This window comes from Dioscorea cayenensis, chromosome 4 (assembly GCF_009730915.1).
Source record: "Dioscorea cayenensis subsp. rotundata cultivar TDr96_F1 chromosome 4, TDr96_F1_v2_PseudoChromosome.rev07_lg8_w22 25.fasta, whole genome shotgun sequence".
NCBI lineage: Eukaryota > Viridiplantae > Streptophyta > Magnoliopsida > Dioscoreales > Dioscoreaceae > Dioscorea > Dioscorea cayenensis.
Window position 1 is genome coordinate 21,589,575 of NC_052474.1, and position 17,419 is coordinate 21,606,993.

At 31.0% G+C, this 17,419-nt stretch overlaps 3 protein-coding genes across 6 annotated transcripts; 2 read left to right on the forward strand and 1 right to left on the reverse strand.

Moving 5' to 3' along the window:
- Positions 1 to 139: 139 nt before the first annotated feature.
- LOC120258277 (glycine-rich RNA-binding protein 2, mitochondrial-like) lies at positions 140 to 2,859 on the reverse strand. Its single transcript, XM_039265635.1, has 5 exons — positions 2,775 to 2,859; positions 1,125 to 1,277; positions 966 to 1,034; positions 454 to 560; positions 140 to 363 (listed from the first exon to the last, which is right to left on the reverse strand). The coding sequence occupies exons 2-5, from the start codon at positions 1,255 to 1,257 to the stop codon at positions 253 to 255; spliced, it is 420 nt and encodes a 139-aa protein (XP_039121569.1). The 5' UTR covers positions 1,258 to 1,277; positions 2,775 to 2,859; the 3' UTR covers positions 140 to 252.
- Positions 2,860 to 3,132: 273 nt separating this feature from the next.
- LOC120258276 (peptide chain release factor 1, mitochondrial) lies at positions 3,133 to 6,247 on the forward strand. Of its 4 annotated transcripts, none has more exons than XM_039265631.1 (11): positions 3,133 to 3,291; positions 3,531 to 3,631; positions 3,916 to 4,014; positions 4,152 to 4,335; positions 4,440 to 4,488; positions 4,569 to 4,647; positions 4,762 to 4,836; positions 4,922 to 4,999; positions 5,630 to 5,788; positions 5,870 to 5,965; positions 6,059 to 6,247. In XM_039265631.1, exons 1-11 carry the CDS (start codon positions 3,156 to 3,158, stop codon positions 6,245 to 6,247), a joined length of 1,245 nt encoding a protein of 414 aa, XP_039121565.1. In that variant the 5' UTR covers positions 3,133 to 3,155. The 4 variants fall into 4 exon arrangements, with proteins under 4 accessions (XP_039121565.1, XP_039121567.1, XP_039121568.1 ...); XM_039265633.1 differs by having other exon boundaries at positions 3,151 to 3,291; positions 3,912 to 4,014; XM_039265634.1 differs by having other exon boundaries at positions 3,151 to 3,291; positions 3,553 to 3,631; positions 3,912 to 4,014.
- A 7,280-nt stretch (positions 6,248 to 13,527) lies between these two features.
- LOC120258161 (wound-induced basic protein) lies at positions 13,528 to 15,911 on the forward strand. The gene is made up of 2 exons (XM_039265512.1): positions 13,528 to 13,683; positions 15,683 to 15,911. The coding sequence occupies exons 1-2, from the start codon at positions 13,607 to 13,609 to the stop codon at positions 15,753 to 15,755; spliced, it is 150 nt and encodes a 49-aa protein (XP_039121446.1). The 5' UTR covers positions 13,528 to 13,606; the 3' UTR covers positions 15,756 to 15,911.
- The last annotated feature ends 1,508 nt before the right edge of the window (positions 15,912 to 17,419 follow it).

The window sequence follows — 17,419 nt, forward strand, 5'->3', positions numbered from 1 at the left end:
AAAAAAGGACATCATTTCTCTAAAAGAAAACTTTAAGCTAAAAACTACTTATATTTTTTATTCTACAAAGTGAACTTTTATATATAATAATTGAGTTATGATATAAAATAGTTGACCTATTATTATAATATTAAAAACATAGCAACTTAAATAGCATAATGCAATTCAACTTAAGATAATGAAAGAGTAATATCCATCAAACATAGATTCAAATCTCTAATGCAAATTGCAAAATCATTTCATACCAGCAAATCAACCACTGTAGCTCCCAGAGCCACCATAGCCACCACCGAAGCCACCCCGGGAGCCACCGCTTGGCCTTTCATTAGCATGACTCACACGAATATTTCGACCTTCAACTACCTAAGGAATTATTCAAACATAAATGGAATGTACTCAGATAAGTTGATATATCATGGAAGAGATGGTTTCTTAATTTGTGAGCACAAAAACCTGGCCATCCATGCTGGATAATGCCGCCTTGGCAGACTCCTCGCTGTCAAAGTTCACAAAGCCGAATCCCCTTGATCGTCCTGTATCTCGGTCTGTGATGACCCTTGCTGTATTAAAAGAAATCCAACTGTTACTTAACCATACACTAAGTTTTATCTTGTACAGAGCATCTTCTTGATGTATTTAAATGCTAGGTTACTCCAGTATTCAATTTACCAGCACACCCATTTTAATGTCACTTTTGACTTATCATCATACCTAAATTATCTTGCAATGCAAAGGATCGTATATTGGTAGAACATGAAATAGTAACAAGGAAAAAAAACATAAAGAGGTAACAGTTACAGGCTATAGGTGCATGTAATGGGGGAATTAAGTTTAAAACTTGAAATGCAAAGAATAACATGTTGGGCACAAGTTAAAAACTTCAAATGAGCAAATGACATTAATTTTTCTTATGCAAACTTTGTACTGTTTTGAAGACAGGAGAGAAAACGACATGTTTGACTAACCTTCGACCACATTGCCAAATGGGTTGAATGCTTCCCTCAGTGATTGATCATCAGTGCCATAGGAGAGACCTAGGATGCAGAATGTCAAGATAATAAAATTTTGCGTAAACTAGTATTTAAAAGTAATGCTTTTCGCAGGGAGTAGAGAAGAAAAGTTACCTCCGATGAAAAGCTTTGTAGATGATATACAACGAGTAAAATTAAGCATCCCAGGAATAGGGCTCTTTGATATGCCAATTGTCAGACTACTATGCCTAAATAACAGGCCACCAAGCTTACTCTGAAAACTCATACTCTAAGAAATTTTTTGACCTGTCAAGCAACTTGCATCATCAGTTGTAAACCATTATAATCTCACTCTGGCAAAATATCAGAATATTTTTAAGATCTACTACATCGACAAAACTAACAAACAAGATGTCTTACTTGAGAGTTTCATGTTCCAGAAATTTGTTTTTGAATATGAATAGAAATATTTGGAAGAAAACCCAAGATTAGATTGTAACCATGAGATAAGTGCCAGAAGAAGCATCAAAATAGGAAGGGGACTAGCTTCTTAGAACATCATTCTTGAGTTAGAACAGAACATGAAGCAAGATTTCATGTTTCAGTTTAGATTATGATCCATCAATATTATATTGGGACTATACTAGCTAAAGCATTATACATGTCTGGCGGGGATCATATTCACGCTGGTATAGTAGTAGATAAACCAGAAAGTGAATGCAAGAAGACTTTGGGTTTAGTTGATTTATTACATAATGATTTCCAAGTTTGATCAATTGAGAAATTTTCTCACAAGTTTCAGTTTAAGGTATCTTTTTATACTTAAGATACCAACATCGTAAAGAATTCCAAATTGTTAGACTAAAATGATCCAGTCAAAGACAAATGTTAATGACATCTAATTTTGAGAACCATTATAATTAAGAAATAATCCACTACTGGTACAATTATACTGTTTTAATTGGCTAGTCCATTACTTAAGTAATATTCTACAACAAGAACCATCCAAAAAAATATAACATAAATCATACACACACTAGTCTATATTCAATAAATAACACAAGATAAATGAGCAAAATTTGCAATCTTTAAAAAGCAACCAACAAGGTCCCAGAAAGAAGCAACCAAAAAGTATAATATCATACAGAATTCTAGTTTATGCTATTATAAAATCACATATGTATGGTCTGTTTCTCAGAAATTTCCAAACCGGATATATATATATATATATATATATATATGCTTTTAAGCTCAACATCTACCTGCTAGCCTAGTGCACAACTACTACATATCAGTACCAAATGGAAGAACACCCAACATAGAGACCCTATATTGAGTGAAAAAATACCATGACTTTGGTCTTTGTTTAGTAAAATATCTACACAGATCAAATCAACAAACATCAGTCAAATTGCATCACAGTTCTATTTTACTTATTACTGTACCATGGATCGAATATTACATCCAACGGACATGTATAATGCTTTAGCTAGTGTGAAAATGCATAAAAATTCCTTCTTCTCGGGATTAATATTAGAATAACACTCATGAATTAAATTCTTGGAATTCAAACAAAAGACATCAACATGATGCACAAATCATATTAGAATCTTCAAAGAATTCATTTCATACTTGTACAACAAAATGATGGATCGAAAACTGAAAAATGATACAGAGAACACAGTAAAAAGGAAAGAAAAACAAATAAATACATCAAGAAACAAATAAGATCATGAAAAAGAAGTGAAATTTCATCCATGGAAATGAAGGAAACGAAGATTAGGGAGAAAAAACGAAGCATACCTGAACGAGCGATGGCGGCGCGCAAAAGCAAGACCGGGCGGCGAGTGAAAAGGAGCGAACTTTCAATTAGGGTTTAAAGGCAATGAGGTTTATCATATTTTCGTAAAACCCCCTGTTATAAGTTGGAATTTTTAAAATTAAAAAATATTAAATCATTATCTATATAAATAAAATAATATTTATATTTTGATTAACAAATCTAAATACTAGTAAGGACCAATAAATTATTTAGAAAAATATCCTTTTAATTTTTTTTGTTTATTTTTAAAAATAATAATATCCCTGGGAATTTGTGTAATTTTAAACTTATCAGGGTTACAAATGCAAATGCCTCCCAAAATTTTACCCGCAAGCTCCGCCTCTCTTGGCAAGACGGTGGCAATGGGGCTGCTAGGGTTTCGAGTGGGAAGGGGCCGGAACCTCCTCGGCGAGCTCCATCGATCACTATCTATTCTTAATCTCCGTCCTCGATTTGTGATTCCCTCTTCTCTACCTTCTTCTCCCTCCTTCTCCACTGGTGAGCTGTTCTCCTTTTCTCTGCTTGTTTTTTAATGGAATTCTGATGATTTTTGCCTGAAGTATGATTTCCGTATGATGGAATCACTGTTTCTGTTTATCATGATTGTGGTAATTGAAATTTGATGCATTTTATGGTATATGTACTTTCATGCGTACTGTTGGTATTGGAATTGCTGCTTGGTTTTGTTGATTTAATCCTGATAATCTTGTATTAAACTCATTCTGAATAATTGCTAGGCTCTTTTCCTGAAATTTCAAGGGATATAATGAAGATTGTAGAACAAAGAATGGTAGAGATTGAACGGAGAAATGCCTACCTTCTTGAACAGATTAACCAGGTAAATACAAAAAGATAAGCTTTTTTTCTTTGCTAAATTGTGTTCATATTTTTTTGGTCGTGATAATTCGTAATAGCTTTTGATTATTTACGTTTTGATTTCAATAACATTTGAATGCAATGTTATATTCAGACTAGAGCTTGCTTTGTCTTTCTCCTGTTCATGCAGTTGATTTGTTGTTTATGTGTTGGTTTCTAGTACATGGTTCTTTTCATTTAACATGTTTTAGGATGATTTTATTTTATTTTATTTTTTATGGTTCAAATTATAATAACTGAAGACAGCCAGCGGTCACGACAGCAGAATATTCAAGATCCAATAAGGAGCTGAGAAGATTAGAAAGCTGTGTGGAACTAATAAAAGATTTGAGATCCAAAAGAAAGGTATTATTTTTATTTCTGGACTAGTACTTTAATATGCAATTAGCTTATAGTGTAAATGGCATATTTTGTATTAAATTTCTTCCTATTTCATAAATTTTCTGGTTGCTTAGCTTTGAATAAAACACAATAATTTACAGGAGATTGATAGCCTGAAGTCTTTAATATCTGATTCTCCTGAAGATAAGGAGATGCGTGATATGGCTATTGAAGAATTTGATGTTGCTGTTGAAGAGCAGAAGAGATTGCAACATCTTCTGCTTAAAGCTTTGCTCCCAAAGGATGATGCTGATGAAAAGGACTGCATTTTAGAAGTTAGAGCTGGTACATAACTTCTGCTGGACATGTGTAGCTCTTCTCTTGTTAGTTATGGCAGAGAATTATTTTTTTGCTTTGATTCCTTTGAGACTAATGGCAATTTCTAATAGGGACTGGAGGTGAAGAAGCATCTTTATTTGCCATGGATATTTTCAAAATGTATGTCAACCTAGTTAGTTCCTTTTCTTAAGAATTACAATTTTGTCTCGTGTTAAACATGGATTTATTGGTTTCAATAGGTATGAGAAATATTCTCAAAAGAAAGGATGGAGATTCGAAGTTGTAGATATAATGGAATCTGATTTGAAAGGATATCGGGTATGAATTTGAACTTCATTTCATGGTAGGGCAGAAAGCTTCTTTATAGAATAGTTACATTGGTTATGACTAATTTAATTTGTGTTATTTGTTGTATATTGCTTATCACTATAGGAAGCAAGCGGATCTATTTCAGGATCTGGTGCATATGGCAAGCTTAAGTTTGAGAGTGGGATTCATCGAGTTCAGGTGTGGCAAAAATATGACCTTTTGTTATATCAATTCTGATTGCAAACAACATTATTTGAAGCATGCTATGTTTTATAACTGGCAGCGCATTCCAGTAACTGAAAAGTCTGGGCGTATTCATACTAGTGCTGTGTCTGTTGCAATACTTCCTCAAGCTGATGAGGTGAACTACTGTGAGACATGATTAAATAATTTTTCTAGAAAGTGATTTGCATTCTTGTTCTACTTCCTAGTAGCACGTTTTTCTTTTGATTGCATATAATTCTATGATTGTTTCCCCATTTAGTCATTGAGATAAATTTATTTGCTTTTTAGGTCTGATGCACTTACCTTGTACAGATTGAGCCTTTTTTGGGGTAATTTGAAATTCATTTGTGTTTTAAGTACTATATTTTTTTTACCACCTCTACAATAGGATAGTGGGAACTCATTTCCCTCCTAAGTGAGAGGTTGACGGTTCAACTCTCTCTCACAACAATGGTTTAGGGTAGTGGCTTATCCACGGTTATCCCCAAAAAGAAAAAGTACATTTTTCATCGGTACGCCTGATCCTCATTGATTAAGGTGAAATCTGAGGAGATCTTGTGCTCTGTGCTAGCCAACTGTGTGCATTCTTTTTAATCATGATTTAATCATTTATTGTATACTATAAGCTCTAATGTTAACAAGCATCCAAGAAAGTTGTATCGGGGTTTTAGCACTTGTAATATATTGCTGAGCACTTCTTATTTAACTCGTTATTTTCAAAGAGGTTATATGCTAACCTACAATTTCTCCATTGTGATTTGTACAGGTTGATGTCCATTTGCGCAATGAAGATTTGAAAATTGATACCTACAGAGCTGGTGGATGTGGAGGCCAGTCTGTGAACACAACAAATAGTGCTGTGAGAATAACACATATTCCAACAGGAATGACAGTGGCAATACAAGATGAAAGATCACAGCATATGGTAAGAAAATTTTCTTGTTCTAAACTCTAACTATATAAATTATTAGATTATCATAGCTGAGCATATGGTTAACCCTTACAGAACAAGGCCAAAGCACTAAAAGTCCTAAGAGCAAGGTTATATGAAGCCGAAAGGTCAAGACTTCAAATGAGCCGATCAAAACTTCGTATGGAACAGGTATAGATATATCTCCAAACCACGCTGTCTTTTTTTTTGGTTTTTTGTTTTGGCTTTTCTGTAGTTGATTCATTTATAAAATATCTTGAACAGATTGGTAGTGGTGATAGGTCGGAGCGTATAAGGACGTACAACTTTCCGCAGGGACGAGTAACTGATCACAGAGTAGGAATTACTAACCATTCTATTGAGGATGTTATGGAGGGAGAAAGCTTGGATGTTTTCATTGATGCTCTTCTTTTGCAAGAGGAGATGGAGGCTATAGCCTCTTTTAGTACTTAAGTTACATCCATTGTCTTCAAATTTGTTTCTTGTGCTTCTTTCATATTCCTTGTTGTAAGATGGCACCAGCTTTATACTCTGGAGATGTCTCTGTTAAAGTGTTGGCTATTCTTGCCATTATTCTACAGCTTAACAATTGTTATCATCATCACCATCATTATTATTATTTTGCTTCTTCTTCTGAGGAGAATATCAAAGGCAATGAGAAGAAAATGATGCATGTTGCAATCAAGCTTTTGCTGTTTAAAGTGAGCAACTAGATTTTTATAAATGGATTTCACTCTCTTTTGCTCAACTCTGTTCAGTTTCCTATTGATAGCAAAACAAAAGCTCAATGGATATCTGATCCTAAGTTTAAAGTTTAAATAGATTTTGTGGTTCAATGGAACTACAATATCAAGATAAAAGAAACAGATGAAAAGTTACTTATCTACATTGAATAAGTGATAATTACCTTGCAAGCATTATAGAGCATGTTATATCAGTGGTATGTTCAAGATAGTAACATATCATATAATAATATTATATATTATAAATATATAAAAACTACAATGTATTTATATGTTTTGAGCAATTGAGCTAAGCTCAATCAAGCCCAATTTGACTTGAGTTGGGTTCGAAATTAATTTCAAGATCAGAAATTTAACTTAAAAGCTTGATTCCAAAAAGTTTGAAATTTCTAGTTGAGCTTAAATTTTTACCAAATTGAGCTCGAGCTTCTCTCAAATAATTTGATCAATTGATATATCTTGTCCCAAATGGAGTTTTTATATTTGAGACTATTATTTGGATTAATGACAAATCTTTTGTCCACCTATTGATGCGTAATTGAATCTTTTTATAGTTTGAACAAAGGTGAAGGTCGAGTAGAAGACAATAGTAACACTCTCTTATATATAAAGGTGGGAAATCCTTCAGAACTAAGTATAGTATGTATTATGTTATTAAATGAGTAACAACATTGTTTTTCGCCATATGCTTAGGTATGCAACTACCCTTTCACTGACTCTATGTGTTTTGAAGTCTATGCTAACCAACTTTGTTGAGCAAAGGTCTAGATCCAATGGAGATTATACTAAATTATGTGAAAAACTTAAATCCTCAAGTATTGTGGTTTTTAAAGAGGTGTTAATAGCTTAATGAATAGAGGTTGTTTTGGTGATGTTTTCAACTTTTCCATCTTGTAAGTGGATTTGTTTGGATGCGTTGATTCAGTTGAATGTATGCTTCTAGTACTACTAACTAGATATAACTTTATTGTTTTTTGATATATTGGTAGTAGCGTATTTTCTCTAAACTGTCGTTTTTCTTTTTTCTCTTTGATGGATGTTTTTCCACAATAAATTTAGTGCCTAATGATGAATCTATTATTATATATGCCCATGATTGCTCCTAATTAATTTTCATAAGAGTTTTGTATCATTGTGATTGTTATAGAGTTTTGTATCATAATTTTGGGTTTTAAATAATGGAAGTTAATACAAGCATAATGGTTACTTTGAATGGTTCAAATTATGTTAGCACAAACTTCAAAACACATATAATCAACAAAGAGCAACTATATACCTCAATACATGACATAGAACAATGCCGTTATTTGATTTATAATGTAAAGACTACGTTTTTTTTTTTTTTCTATAGAAGAGAATAACATTCTTCTCTTAGACATCACCTTCAATATTGTTCAAACTCTAAAATGCTTTAGTTATTCCATTAATGAATGATCAAAAAGTATTTGAGCTTACAAATCTTAATATTAGTGTTATACTAGAATTAACAAATATAGAAGAATTATATATCCATTACCATTGTTATAAACTTCTTTTCTAACAAATAGTATCAGAGCCCTAGATTTTGAATGATAAAGGTTAATACAAGCAAAATGATTGGTTTGAATCGTTGACTTATGCTAGATGAAAGACATGTTTATCATGAAGATTATTATTACTTTTTAGTGTTTGATACTAAAAAATTATATAAATAAAACAAACAAGGAACAATCTTCATGCATTTGGCTATATTAATCAATGGATAGATGATAATGGTTCACAAACTCAAAAACAATAAAATTCTCCTATATTAAAAACATAAAATACATATTTAATCCTTTATGCTTTGCCTTTAACTAGCACATATGGTGTGTGTGTATATATATATATATGAGAGTTTCGAGGTTTTCTATCATTAGATGTTTGTTGCAAACAGTATCATCAGAGCTCCATAACAATAAAAATACATACAATCATTATCATCGGAGCTCCATTTAGTGATGCAACCACTTTTTCTCCCATCATGTGTGCTCTGAAGTCTGTATTAACTATTTAAAGTAACCATTATGTTTGTACCATTTTCCTTTATTCAAAATACAGAGTTATAATACCAATTTGTTGAGAGTTAAAATAAAAAAAACATACAGTGATTACAAGGATATAGAGCTCGTTCATAATCATGAGAATTAAAATGAAACAATCACAAGCATGTAATCCTCACCATGAGTTCATTTTAATATCATGAATTCTTACATGTCCTTTTGATATATTTTATTATGATGTAACATGCATGATTAATATGTTTTTAGTAGAATACATTGAATTGTTTGTATTTTCAAATATTGAGATTGTCTGTCTGTCAACATTGTTGTCAGTGCCTCTTGGTTGCTTTTCTTCATGAGTGTGCCTTCTATATAAGATTCAAACGGAATTCAAGTAGTCTTTAAACATTAGAGAAGGAGTGTGAGGACCACCATTTATTGATTTCAAAAAATTATTTATATTTTTAAAATTAAAAATTAAAACAATTTAATTTAACATATTATATTATAAATATTTAAATATTATTATAATATTATGTATATGGTTTTAGGTGGGAAAATATTTTACCATTGCTTGATGGTGTTCTCAAACTTTGTTACTTTAATATATATATATATATATTATGTAAATTTAAATTATTGGTAATATTTTTTATTAATATATGATAAAGTTTTAAAAATATTTTTAAATTATTTATTGGAAAAATTCAATCTATCTAACAACTAAAATCCTAAACTAATATTTTTTATATTATATTTCAAAATTGGAACGGCTAAGATAAGATTCCGTGATACGTTAAAAGAACCTATTAAGTAAAAAACTGCACAAATTTTAAATTACACGAGTTAAAACAACACATGGTATGATACTCGTGTGTGAGCACAAACTTCAAAATAAACTGATTATAACTATCCCTGGTCTGATACATGTGTGCTAACACAAACTTCAAGATAAATAAATAAATAAATAAATATATAATGACACGAGTTATATCCACTTCTTAAGAAGCGGTTATCTATATAAGATGATATTTTTCTTTTATTGTACTCAATCCAATCCTCATATTATTCAAACCCTAAAAGCTTTAGTTACTCACCAATGGCTAAGCAAAAGGCAATTGAGTTCATTGATCCTGATACAGGTGCTGAGATAGAACTCACTTTAGGGTTTTCTAAGAAACAAATTCAAACTGTTGAGGAGCAAAATATCAATCAATCAAGAGAAAAGAAACAAAAACAACTTGCTCACTCTCCGGCCATGCATTCTAATGAGAATCTTGTTTATGATTATGGAGCTCTCATGATGCCATCCGAGAACAAGTTTACAGTGGCAGAACAACTTCAAGCCTTTGCAAGTATGAGTTTTATGGTAGCTAAAGGCAGAGGAAAACAACAAAAATTTGTAACTGGTTTTCAAGGTAAGGATATAAATAATGAGACATATATTGTTTGTACTTGCCATGGCATGGTTTTCACCACTAATACTGAGTTTGAGAAGCATGCCGTTGAGTAGGCTTGTAGGCTTGTTATTGTAATTCTCATTAAGTCATCACCCAAAAAGAGATTGTTATTAGTAATTAATTAGTTCTTGATGAGATGGTGCACAATAGCTATTATTATATATGCATGGTTTGTTTTCCTCTATTTGAAGTACTTTGAAATTTCTATGTAATGAGACTTCAATCTTTTTTTTTTTCTTTTGTTAATAAAGGAGACTTTAACTTTTACTTCTTTGTTTCTAGTTTTAGATCTTTTTTTTTTCTTTCAAAAGGGGCATCAACCATGGAATGTTTATAAATATAAGGCTATATTTTTCTTGTGAATCAGATAAAGTAATTATTACTTTAAATTAAATTAAAGTTTATATGCTGATATATATATATATATATATATATATATATATATTTTGCTTATAATTAATCAAGTCATCAAATATACAGAAAAAAAAAACTCTAATTTTTTTAATATTTTTGCTTATTAATCCATAAATTTATGAATAATTATGTCAAATAACGAAAATAAAATAGGCTTAATATTTACAATTATTATTCACAAAATTCATTTTCAAAATTAAAAAAATGTCTTACAAAATTAATTATTAAGGTTTTGCCTATAGCCCCTCACTATTTTTGGTCGATTTTTTTCCCATTATATAAAATGGCAAACTAATTATATGAGAGGGGGAGAATAAGAGGGTGAAAATATTTTAAAAGATTTCAAGGTTAAGAAAAAAAAAACGCCAAACGTGTAACATATAATTGATATTATTATTTTAAAAAAATTTAAATAAATAAATAATTTTCTTTAAACAAATTTAATTTTCTTGAATCTTATCTCTATCTCTATGTGGATGCCAACTCCATCTTTGATTTCAAATAAACAATAACTAATGCATTCATAATTATATTAAAAGAAAATCTTAATTCTTGAAAGTCTATAATAAAAAATATAGAATTTATATTATTAATTTAAATTATACACTCCCCATTTACTAGCATTATCACTTAATTATTATGAAGTCCTCGCCATATTATTTAATTTATTGTAATTTATGTTATTTTCCTTATTCTTCCTCACTAACTTAACTTTTTAATTGAACAATAATTTCACACAAATATAAATTTCATTTGTGTCTTGATAAAATATATACACTAAGATAAGTAAATAATTTTTTTAATTTTTTTTTAAATTTCTTCATATTTTTTACATTTGTAAAATCCCAACAAATTAACAAAAAAATATCTTCATTCTGAAAATCACCCCAACCATATAAAGGATAAAAGTGTGGCTTCAAATAAATATCCTGAATTTAAAAATTAAATCATTTAAATCTATAACAATTTTTTTATTAAATAATATATCATCAATTCTTAAAAATTAAATTATCTTAAGAAAATACAATCCATCTTAATTACAACCAAAATCCTAAAAATTAAATTATCATTAAAAAAAAGACAACACATGTGAGAAATCTAATGTGGGAAGCTCATAAGACCATGACTAAATCCAACGTGCAAATAACACATTGGCTACATGTTTCATTATTCGTGACCCCATACCACATCTGACCTAATACGTGGCAAATAATGAAACCCTTACTCCCTTAATAATATGACACGTGTCACACTTTCATTGTAAAGAGCACCCAAAAGCTTTCTATATAAGAGAATACTTCTCTTCTCTTCTCTTCTCTTACACTACTTAACCAGCTTCACCATCATTCAAATACTCATCAATGGTGGGACAAAAGGCATTTGAGTTCATTGATCCAAACATAACATTGGTGCAGAGATATATAGAACTCAGCTTGGGGCTTTCTATAGAGACTACTAGACTTAGAGAAAGAGAGCAACAACAGTGTGATCATTGTTTCAAGACTACAGTTTTCTGCAGAAATGATCATCTGATGTCTAGCAATGATGATGATCATATGATGTATTTTGAGTACAAGTCTCTAATGATAGAACAACTTAAAGCGTTTGCACTCATGTCTTGTGTGATAGCTAATTAAAGATAATGGACCGCAGCAAAAACTTTTAACTGGTTTTCAGTGGAAGAATATGAAGAATGAGATATGTATTGTGTGTTGTTGCCATTGCAAGGTTTTCACTGTTGATGAGTTTTTGAAGCATGCTAACAACCAATTGCAAGAAGATTAATGTTGTTGCTAATTAGTTCTTCACAAGACTCTGTGAGTATGGGTTGTGTCTTTACTTTGGTTCACTAGTTGGAATTTCTTTGTTGTATTGAAGGACAAATGGCTATATGATCAAAGAAAGGCCTACACCTCTTTGTACTTCATTATCTCAATGTTATGTTGTTTTAATATATATATATATATAATAAGTGAGTACTTTTTATAACTTGATTTGGATTTTGTTAACCATCGGATAGCCCAATGGTATGACATCAAAGTATAAGGAGAATGTCATAGGTTCAAATCACTCCCGTGACAGTACTGTTCTGTTCACCTGGGATTCTTATATTATTTTCATACTGTATATACAGGTTCCAGTACTGTTCAATAATGTTTATATTCATATAAAAAAGACGCTTGTCGTCTATTATTCACTTGATTTGGATTTTTATGATCATTGAGCTTAATTTCATACTGTTGAAGACACAACAAAGGCAAAAAGTAACAATAACTCCTTGGCAAATAATAAATAATTTATCTAAACAATAAGTTAATTTACACTTTCAAAAAATGTGATGCGGTCCCTGTCCACTAGCTTATTGTGATGATGTTTTTTAGACTTAATTTTTTTTAAGACAAATGGCAACCAATATTCCATATTAAAAAAAGTTGTATATATATATATATATGTTAAAAACTACAGTAATTACAATAGTTTTACAATCGTTTCGGGATTATTTTGTGGACATACGACTAATATATAGGGTAATGAGAATTTGTCATTTGCATCAAGATGGTATATTAAGAAGCATAGTTCCATTAGAATAAATCTCTTCTTCATGCAACTCTAGAGGTGAAAAATATAACTTTTTGGACGGTGCACTAATTGTCAAATTATCTTACTACTAGTGTATATATATATGCCAGTGTTAGTTTAACTAAAATTTCAAACAACATAATTTAATAAAAATTTTGGTTAATATTTAAAAAAAACTATCAAATTAAGACAGTGTTATGCGGTTTGATATACAATATTTCAAACAACATAATTGTTAGGGAAAGATTTTTTCCCCAATTATAAATAAATATTGAACATACAACTAAAATTACTATATTTATAAATATATCCGAACAAATATATTATATTAATAATTACTTATAAATATATAAAAAAATTGCAAGTTTCTTAAAAACTATTTTGCTAAAATATTAAAAAATATTTAAAATAAAATTTAAAAAATGAGTGCCATTTAATTTTGCTATTTTTTAGGGGTTGGAAAGGAAAAACTCATACACACAGAAGCCTCTTTCGTTAAATAGCCCCAAATCTATCTTCAATGTCAGTGAAAACCATCAATCTTTTGTTTCCGAAACCCAAACCCAAACCCTAACCCTAACCCTAACGCCCGCCATGATCTACGACGTGAATTCGCCTCTCTTTCGCTCCTTCCTCAGCCAGAAGGGCGGCGGCATGGCCTCCGACAAGCGGTAGCTCTTCTCATCACACTCTAATTCTCCTTTACTTTTGGTTTTCCGATCTTCTCTGGTTTGTTCTTTATAGAAAGATGAGTTTATCTTGAATAGATGTTGCAAAGGTTTTGATTTTACCAGCAAGATTACTCTAGTTACCAATTTTTTTAGGATTATCTTCATATCTGATATTGCATAAGGTTTGATTTGAACTCCCAAGACTGTTTGTGTTTTTAATCTATGTTGTTAAAGTTAGAGGAGATAGAAGGGCCAAAGATTCAATCTATTGAAAAAGCAGTCTCATATATATATATATATATATATATATATATATATATATATATATATATATATATATATTTATTTATTTTGGTAGTTGTATATATATATATATATTACAAGACCCCTCTAGTTGCCAAATTGTTTCTTTATTATTTCATAAGGTTCGATATGAAATCCTAGGACTGCTTGTGTTTCAAATTTGTTAAATTTAGAGGTGATAAAATGGTGAAAGGCATACTTTTTCTTTTCAAAACACTCTCTATTTTGTTTAGTTTGGTAGGTACGTTCTTTCTTTCTTTTAACAAAACCCCTCCAGTTATTAATTAGTTCGGGTTAGCTTCGTGTCTATGATTGCCTAATGTTCAATATGAGTTCCTGTTGAATGCTCAATTCAAATTGGTTTTTGATGGATATTTGGTCCTTTTTGGAGATGATATCCAAGAGTAGTTGGAATCTTAGATAGAGGTTTACCATGAAAATGAATCCTCATTACAGCAAAAGAAAAAAAATAAAAATAAAACTGGGGTGAGAAGCAATGAGGTGTGGGAGGAAAGAATATATAGTTAATAATTTGATTTTCAATCTTTGATGTGAGTTTGTTGTCCATATGGTCTTTGTCAGTTTAGTGCCATTTTTTGTGATAACAAGAATTTTTCTTCTGCTTGTAAAATCCAACCATGAGTATTGAATAAAAAACATTAGGCTAATATTGTACTTGCAGTGCAAAGTTTAGAATGTTGCTGTTATCTGGGTACTGATGCTGTATGTTAAAGGTTAACAATTAAGTGTAGTGACATTCACAAAAGCATATGACACTGAATTTCTCTTCTTTTTAAATAAATTCTACTTTTAATACTCATAGATTGCCAAGACCATATAAAAGTGAATGAAATATGTTGCGGAAAAATATAACTAAATGATTCAATGATTCATCCATTGGGAATGGGATCACAGCTTTGAAGACCAGTTTTTTACCCTTAACAGTAAAAAAAAAAAAATTCAATTGTTCTCTCATCCTCTGCTATCATCATGGTATTTGATTTGTGTGCGTTACAATGGCACTTTTTTATTTTGGTGGTACACCCCCAAAATAAATTGTGGAGAAGATGTTGATTCTTGACAACTCTCTCCAGACTATCTTATATAATTCTGTATTTCATGACATTATTTGCCATGCCTATCTTGATGATCCTGGTGAATAGAAATTTCTGCAACATCTAGAGCATTTGTTGAATTGGCCAGCACTCAATGTTGAGTTGAATTATTTTTTTGCCAACTTTATAAATAACTTCAGGCAATAAACACCATTTTGCAATATCCATCTAGTCAAACACCAGGATTGGAGTCATCTGAGACATATCCAACCAGAGAATTTATAGGGACACTTAACAAGAGAAAAGCTTTTTAATTTTTAATTCCACTAAAAGATTTATTTCTGATCACTTAACAAGACAATTTTGCCATTAAAAATTATACTACTTAAAAAGATACAGCTGATGTTGTTAAAATTATAACTGATTTCCTTCGTCCATTTTTAACTTTTGAGTTTTACAAACTCAGAGAAGCTTGCAGAGCTAACTGTATTCCTTATATGGGTATTCATTTCTTTCTGCTTGTTCTATTATGTGGATGCTCCTATTCTCCATATTATTGAATAGCTTGATGTATATACACTTTGATCTGTTATTTCTCATAGCTTTTTTTTTTTAAAAAAATTATTGTTCTCTGGGATCAGGAAATCTGAAGAGCAGAAGCCAAAGGAGCATAAGCCAAAAGCCAATGAAAACAAGCCCATCATGACGGAATGAACCAAATGTGAGTGAGAGGGAGTTTGTGTGCACAACTACAATGCTTTTATTGAAACTCTTATGAAATGTAGTGCCTGGAAAAACCTTTCGTGTTTTACATTCAATTCCTGAGTCTTCAAACTGAGTAATGCATTCATCTTTCTGCTATTATCTTTATCATGTGGCCTCTCATCTTGCGGTGCTGTTAATGGGATTTGATCCTTTTGCTCGTGTGTTGCTGAAATACTTACTAAACATCCAGTTTATGTTAATGCAATTTTTTTTACTTTGTAAAGTATGTTGAGAATAGTACTTACTTAATCTTATTTAACAAATTTTAATTTAGCTATGCTTACCTTTATTTGCTAGAAAAATAATTCAGGAGATTCGAACCGAGATGTTGCTGATTTTTAGCCATGGGTTTATAAATTTTATTTTTATTTATTATATATAAATTTTAGTGGAAATTGCCAAAATAACCCCCTAAGTTTCTAATATTTCCAAAAACACCCCATTAATTTGGGAATCCCTAAAAACCCCTTCCTTTTAAATACAATGAATTTGAAACCCCTCAAGCATTTAATGGAGTTAGTTTTAAATTTTTTGGACGAAATTATCTCTTTGCATGGGAAGTTGTGATAAGTGAGGCGTGGTTTGACCATAACGCCTTTCTTTCGTAATAATTTTCTCTTTAAGAGGAATCCGCTTTTTTTCTTAGTTAATCCCCGGAGAACACCATTATTGGTCTTTGGTTTCTTTTTCTCTTTTCATCTCTTCATCTCTTCAGACTTTTTCCTTTTTTTCAAAGTTGTCGTTACTCCGGACATCTTCCGTAGGATTGGACCACTCGCCTCGAAGAGAACTCCCACTCAACTTTTTGACATTTCATTAGTTTTGCGCTCCAGGTATTAAGGCGAGGTGGATGCCAGTTGAAGATGTTGTCAGTTTCCTTTTGTTTTGATATTCGTAGGGTTTCTTTTTTTAGTTTGATTTCTAAAAGTATTCTATTAGAAAGAGAATTTTTTCGGTTTCATGGTGTGATTATTGGATGATCTTGTAGTTTGTAGGAAGATTTTTCGGCAAGAGTTTTGATTGTTTTTCATTTTCGCTTTGTGTACATAATCAAAAGCGATAATATTGTGTTGAAGGAGATTTTTTTGATTGTTTTTACAATTTCATCTGTGATGTTCGACTCGATCCACATTTGTCTAGGACGGCCATGTTTAATTTTGAATGTAAATATTGTTATTTCTGTTTAACTATCGATTGTTCTATTTAAGTTTCAAAGTTTATGTTTAAATATCAATGTTTCGCTTTTAACTACTGACAGTTTCTATTTAAATTTCATCTTTTCTTTTTAAATTTGCGTTTGTTTATGAAAACGATTTTCATAAATAACGAGCAAAAATGTCATAATAATATGTGATAGTTTGTGGCAAACATATGTAATCGAATATAAGTTATCATTTACGCTTAGTTGGCGATAGTTTTCATGCAAGATCTCACGATCGTGTCCGCACTCGTCAGTAGTGAAATGAGTTTTTTTTAAATGATTAGCGCTGCAAAACGTTGTCCGGCATACGCAAATGACAAAACTTCAAAAATGATCTAACGAGTAAGGAAGACCTACTAAATCGTCGAGGGTGGCCTTGAGGGTGGGACTGGATCACGCTCGTAGAATCCGA

What these genes read in the sequence shown, in the direction of transcription:
- LOC120258276 (XM_039265631.1), top strand. Translation starts at nt 3,156, where the DNA reads ATGGGGCTGCTAGGGTTTCGAGTGGGAAGGGGCCGGAACCTCCTCGGC. An exon ending in CATTTTAGAAGTTAGAGCTG is followed by an intron (nt 4,336 to 4,439) that starts GTACATAACTTC and finishes AATTTCTAATAG; the next exon opens with GGACTGGAGGTGAAGAAGCA. An exon ending in CTGATTTGAAAGGATATCGG is followed by an intron (nt 4,648 to 4,761) that starts GTATGAATTTGA and finishes TTATCACTATAG; the next exon opens with GAAGCAAGCGGATCTATTTC.
- LOC120258161 (XM_039265512.1), top strand. Translation starts at nt 13,607, where the DNA reads ATGATCTACGACGTGAATTCGCCTCTCTTTCGCTCCTTCCTCAGCCAG. An exon ending in GGCATGGCCTCCGACAAGCG is followed by an intron (nt 13,684 to 15,682) that starts GTAGCTCTTCTC and finishes CTCTGGGATCAG; the next exon opens with GAAATCTGAAGAGCAGAAGC.
- LOC120258277 (XM_039265635.1), bottom strand. Translation starts at nt 1,257, where the DNA reads ATGAGTTTTCAGAGTAAGCTTGGTGGCCTGTTATTTAGGCATAGTAGT. An exon ending in TACAAAGCTTTTCATCGGAG is followed by an intron (nt 1,035 to 1,124) that starts GTAACTTTTCTT and finishes TCTGCATCCTAG; the next exon opens with GTCTCTCCTATGGCACTGAT. An exon ending in ATTTGGCAATGTGGTCGAAG is followed by an intron (nt 561 to 965) that starts GTTAGTCAAACA and finishes CTTTTAATACAG; the next exon opens with CAAGGGTCATCACAGACCGA.